Genomic DNA, 8,317 nt, shown 5'->3' with positions numbered 1-8,317 from the left:
GCTTTTAGAAATACAGAGAAAAAGCAAACACAGAAGTAACCAAAAGGTAAGGCTTTGGCCAGTGGAAATTATGAGAATGCGAGTGCAGAAGGCTCAGCCATCAACGCTGCGCCCCTGGGGCACTCACTGGCCCTGCCGCGTGCTCAGTAGCTGAGCAAGGACAGAAAGCAGAGTGAGACTGAGAAAAGAATCCTGTGGCTCTAATGACTGCAGAGGCTAAAATACTCTAAAACTCCCCATTTAAATCTTTTAAAAGGCTTTCAGGAGCAGGAGAATGGGCTTGTTTACCTTGTGACCATCCAAGTGTGTAATGTCCATCTCAAAGCCAACCAGAGCCTCAACGAGAGAGACCGTCACATTTGTGTACAGGTCATCTCCTCTTCTTTCAAATATCCGGTGCCTAAAATTAAAACAAAGTAAATCTTCCCAACAGCAAGCATTTATTAGACTCACCTGTACATACAGCACTGAGACTTCAGAGCTGTATGTGTCTTACTGAACCTTATTCTTAAGAAGATTACAATCAGGAGATACCAAAATATGTAAGAAAAATCCTCAATTTTTAGGTTATGAAAAAGAAGTAACATTTGGCAGCAGGGCTGCAGGTGGGCAGCAGCAGCTGCGGGTCTACAGTGGTCTTCTGAGCTGGCCCCAGGAGGCCAGGAAAGGACTAAAGGTACGGGGAAAAGGGGACCAGTGAGAGGGGACTGGGCCAAGATGGGGACTTGGGAAGGTACCAGACTCCCGAGGGAACAGCACATGCTCCAGTCTCTGGGGGAAGTGATGGGCAAGGCAGGTAGAGGGGTGAGATCTCTGAATAGAGGGTGGAAAAGGGGTTCTCTATATTCCAGTGGGAGGCCTATTTTAACAAATCTTGAGATGAGAGGCATCTCTGGTTTCTAACGAGTTACAAAAGAAGAAGAAACGAGAAAGCCTAAGTTCTGGACAGTGCTACTAAGCAGAGCACCATGTTAAGAGAAGTCCTTAAGTGAGCACCTGCGGAGCAGGCAACAGACAGCCCTCTCAGGAAAGCCTCCCATTCCTGGATGGTGCCACAGTTCAATGGTTAAAACCACAGCTCTCTTTGGCTCCCCTCCTGTTAGCCTTTCAAATAAGACAGCCCCTCATGTTTTGATTCCTTCCTTCCAACATCTCTTGGATTTGTAAGTCTTGTATCAATTGGGCCAGGGATGTAATTCAGCAGTATAGACAGGCACCTGCCTGGCAAGCGCAAGGTCCTCAGTTTGAACCCGGTACCAAAAAAAAAAAAAAAATGCTACATCAATAAACACTAGGGACTCAATTCTAATGCCCAATTTTCAGTATTGTTGTAGAGTTTGAGTAACTGCTTAAGATATCACGGAATAAAATAGGGGAAAAGTCTGCATATAGTATCTCTATAATCTGAGTCATCTGAAAAGCAGGGGTGAAAACGCCTCCAAAATTCAACCACTTACTTGACAACTTTGATTCGGAACCGTAAGTCTCCAGGCTCACCATCCACATGAGGTTCACCTGGTCAGAGCAGAATTAGAACACAGGAGGTCGTACACACACCACAAAGCTATGGGGCAGCTGAAAGAATTTAATGCCCCAACTAGAGTTACATTTACAGGTTCAAATGAATCCACTAAGATCTAGGCATGCTACATTTTGATAAAACTTAGGCTACTGGACAGAAACTTTGGGCCAAGCTAGTCAAAGGACAGACAGTACCGCTAATGCTGTCCTAACTTGTTGCAATATCCTAAAACTGGCTGAAGAGTATTAGAAACTATCACTCTGTAGACGATGCAGGCACACAGGACATGCGGTGAAGCAGAAGTGAGAGGTACTCATGGGCAAGCACAAAGAGCTGTGGGAAGAAGACCCCTCTGCTTCACCTTCTCCGATGAAGGGGTACTCCATGCCGTCTCTCACCCCAGGCTCTATTTCTACCTCCAGGGTTCGCTCTTCATTCACTAGTCTGCAACAAACAGAATTTTTTAAAAAAGAAAATACAAATGAAGCCCCAGGTACATATAGTTTTATTTATTCCATTCAACCTTTTTCTTGACAAATTTATTAGACCTCTCCCTGACAAAGCTCTCTGAGATCTGTCTACTTCTACATGCCGCAAATCAGAAGAAAGCTACTGTGTATTACAAGAACGTGCAAGACTGCCTAACAGTCCAAGTAGGAAGAAGCAAAACCTTTTGTCAAGCATACTCACAAGTCAAGGGCACTGCCAATCAGCTTAAAAATTACAGGGTAATATTTACAAGAAACACTGCGGGAAAAGGGTTTGAAATGCACATTTCTTTGCAGTATCCTTTGGGAGAATATGGTAGGGACAAAGCTAAATACAGACAAGAGTTTTCTTGGACAATGAGACTTCCAAGTGTCACCGCCAGAGGCACAGAGCTGCCATCACTTACTTGACATTGGGGCACTCATCACAGACCACCTCTTGGGTCATCTGGAAGCGCCCAGGGCCCAGCTGTGTGGTCCGCATCTCTTGCCGACAGTTACATTTCCGTTTGCCAGGAGCCTGCCTGGCCACAGGCTTATTTCTGACTACCTAAGAAACATATAACAACAGGCTTCAGGTTCCTTAACAGATGACAGCTCTGCACACATGCCTAGGCTAGAACCTCTCCTTTCCTGGCAAACTATCCCTCAGGGAGACCTAAGATTGACAAAACTCTTGGAAGAGTGAAATGAGCCCCAGGCAGGAAGGAAGCAAGTCATACTTTACACATTCCCACTGCCTCGCACCAGTGGCGGTACATGCATGGCTGTCCCAACGGGTGGCTTGTCACCCCTAATGGGATGGTCCCATGCTGCCCAATGGGACAGCTGTGTATGTACACTAGTGGTGCAGAGGTCTTCTGCAATAAGACACAAGTTACAGCCCCACTGTTAGTGCTGAACAGCTCAAATTCTAAAGTTGGACAAGAAAGAGGGGAGTGAGAAGAGAACTGAAAAATAAAGTGCATGACATCAGCCACAATTAAGCGCTCCTGAATTAGTCATTCACAGAAGTAGTATCATTTAAGAAGGCACGTGTAACCATAATCCCTGAGGACAACCGCTTTGTTCAAAAGAAGCTATGTGGTCTTCAGCCAATCCGATGATTAGTGAAGATGCTTCCTTGTTTCAAGCAGTTCAACCCAGGACTACTGTCTGGTGCTATCTCCATTCACAAAAGTCCACATACAGGAAGAGATGTAATGACCATCTCTTTGTAGTTGGCCACAACCAAACGTCGGATCTATGTGAAGCTGACCTGTTCATTTTTGCCTAATCATAAGACAACATGCTCAAACAACAAATAGCCCAAACCATTTAGGGAAAAATCTCTTTTGGCCTACCAACACATGAAAGCCCAAGTCAACAAGTAAATTACAGCAAAAATACCGTAACCAGAACACACATTTTATAGCACTTACTACCTGCCAAGCAAAGCTCAAATCCCTTGGACACATTTACATAGTTGTTCATTCCTTTACAAGGCAGATCTTGTTGTTATCCTCTCTTTACAGGCCATAGAGTTTGATAAATGACCAACACATGTAACTTAATACACGGCAGAGCCTAGATTCAAAAGCAGGCAGTCTAGCAGCAAATTCTATTCCACAATTTTAAGAAGCTGAATAAATTCCAAATTAAAAGGTCTCAGACATACTAGAAAACAGCTTCTTCATTATAGAGCAGAGTTTCTTAAAATAAGATACAAAAAAACAGCCATAAAAGACTGATCAATTTGACCACATTAAAACTAATTCCTGCAGATGCAGCAGCGGCTCATGCTCATAAACCCATGCTGAAGCTGGAGGGTCACAAGCTCAAGTCTGGCCTGGCAACCCAGTGAGATGCTGTGTCTCAAAATAAAAAGTAAAGCAGGGCTGAGCATTCAGCTCAGTGCACAGCATGCTTGGGTTCGATCCCCAGTGCCACCAAAAACCAAACAAGCAACCCTCCTTTTCACTGAAACAAACATTAGATATAATCAAAAGTTAAGGTAAAAACTAATGGGATATATTTGTGTCACACAGAGCCAACCAAGAGTTGGCAGCAAGAATAAAATACTGCTACTCCTCTTTAGCAAACTTCTTAGAATTCAGGAAGAATTCTTAGAAATCACTAAGAAAAAAGCAAAACAAAATAACAAAAAAAGACAAATGGGCACTTTGTATGGCCAAGAAACATGAAGAGATGCTTATTACAATTAGTAACCAAGAAAACACAAAGCAGGACCATAATGAAACAACATTTTATACCTCTCTGATGAGGGAAAACTAAGAAGTGGTAGGGCATGCTTCTACTACAAGCGCTGCGGGAGGCTGAGGCAAGAGGATCATGGGCTCAAGCCCAGCATGGGCAACTCAATAACTTAGTGAGACCTCATCTTAAAAAAAAAAAAAAGGGAAGACTGGGCCTGGTGGCGTGCTTCTATAATCCCAGTGCTTGGGAGGCTAAAAACAGGAGGATCACTAGGAGTCTAGTCTGTGTAGTGAGACCCTGTAGACCCTGTACTAAACACATTTAAAAAAAAAAAAAAAAAAAGGGAGGGAGTAGGGATGTAGTTCAATGTGATAGCCCTGGGCTCAGTCCTCAGTACTGCAAAGAAAAAAAAAAAAAAAAAACTCTAATAATTCCAAATACTAAATAGGAAGCAAATTTTGAGGTTTCATAAATTGTTGGTTGAAGTTTGGCACAATTTCGAAAACTATGACATTGGGCTGGGCATACAGCTCTGTGGCACGGCACCTGCCTGGCAAGTACAAGGTCCTGAGTTTGATTCTTGGTAAAAAAAAAAAAAAAACAAAAACACCAAAGCACATACAAACAAAAAACTGTGACATTATCTTGTAAAGCATGAACCTAGGTTCCACACTACCTAGCAATTCTAGTCTTTATGTATATTAACCCTAGAGATATTCTTGCTTACTCATGTGTATCTGCACATGTACAAGACCATTCATAGTGGTACTGTTTGAAATCTAAAAGAAACTGAAAAAACCTAAATGTCTACTGATAAATTGTGGCCACAATGAAATTTTATCTAATAGAATAATACCATTGAACAACAAGGATGAATCCTAGCAACATAACAGTGATACCATCTTACAAACTCAAAACAATGAAAATAAACAATATATAATATATTCAGGTGTTCATATATAGTAATAAACAAGAATGGCAAAGAACAATAAAGACCAAATTCAGGTAATGTTAGTGAACTACCCTGGGGGGGAGACAAAGGGGATGGAACAGTGAAGCAGTGTGTCGGGAAGCTAAGTCATGGTACTGTTTCATTTAGTTTTTAGGCTGGGTAATAAGTTTATAAACAATAGCAACAGTGTATCATTTATCAAGAATTATGATTAATTCAATTCTGTGCATCAGATGCTTCCCCTCATCATCTACACACAGAGAAAGGACACTAGCACCTCTTAGTTTGAGTCAAAGTACAAGTTCCAAAAGTTGATATTAGTAGCTGTATTGTTTGAACTTACTTCCACAAAATTTCCTGCATACACTTCTTCCAAAGTGACTTCTAGATCTACAATAATATCACTTCCTCTTGGAATGTTTCTGTCTTGCTGACGAGGGGTTCCTCCAAACATGAAACCAAAGTCTCCAAAGAAGCTATAGATATGTGTGAAATCATCAGGAAAAGAAATCTGAGTTCATTTCATGTCTCATGATTATTTAGTTTTCTTCATATTGATAACTTACTGATGGTTACCGACCCACTGTAGAAAAGTGAGTATTTTTAATACATTATACACTGTACACAATTTTGAATTTATATAATATGAACTACATTGCAACTATAGTGCTGCCCACCACAAAATGTTCCTTTTCATACAACATGGCCCATTTATATAGCATAGTACATACATGCAGTATGCCAATGACTCCAATGTTGGTCTCTGCCAATAAAATAACCTGCTTCAACACTGAAAAAATCCAGACAGGCCAGATTTATTGAGAAACAGTAAAGTATACATAAGTTGACCTGTGCAATGGTGAGCTCAATGGTTGAGAAATTTGTAAGAGTAATTTTGAGCATATGTGGTTTTTATTTTATCTGCTTTTGAAGAGTTAATCCTGGTGAAAGAAGCTACTTCACTATACAAATCCTGGGTGCTTTCTTTTCTTTTTTTTTGAGAATGGGCCTTGGTATGTAATGTAAACTAGTCTTGAGCTCACCAAGCTGGCCTCAAAGTCACAGCAGTCTTTCTGCCTCAGCCTCCCCAGTGCTGGGACTGAATGTGTACCCCCCCTGGGTACATATATTAAATAAGCTAAAATCACAGCAGCTATTTTCCTTACTTTAAGGAAAAGTAAACTGTGGCCTCTCCAAGACTGAAATTAATTTGTTCACATAACAAGATAGTTGCTTTGAGATGAATAAAAACAGTGATTTACATCTGGAGAGGCAGTCTAACGTTATGCCTATTTTTGGTTGCATGTTAGAAGCCTGAGATAGTAAAATGGTGATGATGACAACTACAGAACTTCCTCTTCTACCAACCAACCTTGGACACTGTATCCATGAACCTTAAAAACGAGGAGGGAGGACAGCGTGTGGCCGGGGGACGTCCCAGGTAGCACTGTGAATGGTCATGGGGAACAGCCACCTCCCCTAAGGCTAACGTAGCTAAAGTGATTTCAGGGAAGAGAAAGACACTCTGATTGTATTATCATGCAGCTTTACATGTGCTGAACATCTGCTGTCTTAGTAGACACTAAGTGGAAGAAGCTGCTTCTCCAACAGTGATCCTTGCTTCTTTCAGGGAGGGACTCACAGAAGTGTTTGAGCATCTGAATAAAGGAATGAACTCTTTCCCTTTAAAAATGCAAATTACAATACCTTTTTGCTTATAACTTCAAACTTAGACCCGAGATTAGGGGTCCAGGGGACTCCAGATCACCTAGTACATGCATTATCTTACAGAGAGGTTCAAATGTCCACAGAGAGGGATTTAAAAAGAGCAGAAGAGTGATTATCCCAGCCGCCCGTGCTTCCAAAAAGGAGCCTCCAGCCTCGTTCCGTCTCCCACAGAGGGCATCCAAACCACCCATCTGGTTAGCAGGATGAAAGAGGGAGCGTTCAGGGCGAGAGCCATGTTCCTTTTTTGGCGGAACCAGGGACTGAACTCAGGCCCTTGTGCTTGCCAGGGAAGCACTAATTCTACTGAGCCATCTCCCCGGCCCCGAGAGTCATGTTCTGTGCTTACGAGAATGCTGCTGCTCATCCAGTCACTAAGTAGTGCACTTGCAGACGCTAGCGTTCTGCAGACGGGGACATTACTTACTGTGAAAAAATGTCACCGTGGGAGCTCTGGTGGCCATCTTTCAACCCTTCCTCACCGTAGGTATCATACTGTTTCCGTTTCTCATTATCTGACAGCACCTGGGGGGACAGGCCAGCGGAGAAAACATCATACCTGGGGATATTCAGTCAAGGTACATTCACATTTACAGTTCTTTCCTCCCTCTGATACTGTATCTAAGATTTCAGGGAAGTAATTTTCATTAATATACTTATTAAGGCATGTTTATATGTTGCTTCCTCTAACAGTGTAAACTCGTGGATGTACTGTCCATTCCAGATTGCCTGACTCATGCATTTAATATACAGTTATCAAAGCTCACCTACTAACTTCAGAGTCAGACTTGAACAGTGTGGCTGTGACAGTCAGGAAAGGGTTACCAGGAAGCAGGTAGGACGGACTGCCCAGGCTTAGTCAGTATCAGCTCACTGCCAGTGCCTGTGCTGCTCAACCACAGGGTGTATTCCATCTCTGTAGGCACTAACCTAGGCTGTGACTGTGGCAGATTAAGCTAAGGAAATCGGATGAAAGCCCTCTGGGAAGAGCTACGCCATTCTGGTCTCATACTCCTTATTTCCTGTTTTGGTATGTGCAGAAATCCATGTGTGGAAAAGCGCTGCCAGCCACACTGTTTTCTTTGTATTATAACTCCTGAGTTCAAACAGTATAAAGAGAAGAAGGGATACTGCTCTATGAAGGCTGTTCAAATGTTTTTTCATCATATTCTGTAGGGACTTAAAGTTCAACATTTCAATACTTGATGAAAAATACCTGTTCCATGTTATGACTAAGATGTTTGATATTCAGACAGATAGTGAGGTTAAGCTTAACAGCCTAGGTTGTATGGTAAGAACAATAAGCTTCTCTTCTGGAGTGTTAACAACCTAATTTTTGCAGACCAAAATTAGAGAAAAAGGAGGGCCACAAGGAAAGCCAATATTTTGGCCCTAGCCTTCCAAGGTCAATTAAGACTCAGGACATATGAGAAC

The 8,317-nt window shown here is 42.2% G+C and overlaps 1 protein-coding gene across 1 annotated transcript in view; it reads right to left on the bottom strand.

Moving 5' to 3' along the window:
- Dnajb11 (DnaJ heat shock protein family (Hsp40) member B11) overlaps nucleotides 1–8,317 on the bottom strand; it is a 19,591-nt gene that overhangs the window by 2,440 nt on the left and 8,834 nt on the right. The window contains exons 3-8 of the mRNA XM_004640884.3: nucleotides 7,311–7,408; nucleotides 5,502–5,634; nucleotides 2,418–2,560; nucleotides 1,884–1,966; nucleotides 1,458–1,515; nucleotides 289–400 (exon numbers count right to left, since the gene is read on the bottom strand). Coding sequence (XP_004640941.1) covers nucleotides 289–400; nucleotides 1,458–1,515; nucleotides 1,884–1,966; nucleotides 2,418–2,560; nucleotides 5,502–5,634; nucleotides 7,311–7,408 — 627 coding nt within the window. The remainder of the gene's footprint in view (nucleotides 1–288; nucleotides 401–1,457; nucleotides 1,516–1,883; nucleotides 1,967–2,417; nucleotides 2,561–5,501; nucleotides 5,635–7,310; nucleotides 7,409–8,317) is intronic.

This window comes from Octodon degus, unplaced genomic scaffold, assembly GCF_000260255.1.
Source record: "Octodon degus isolate 3935 unplaced genomic scaffold, OctDeg1.0 scaffold00128, whole genome shotgun sequence".
NCBI lineage: Eukaryota > Metazoa > Chordata > Mammalia > Rodentia > Octodontidae > Octodon > Octodon degus.
The sequence above is the reverse complement of the archived record's forward strand: the minus strand, read 5'-3'. Positions and strand labels throughout refer to the sequence as shown.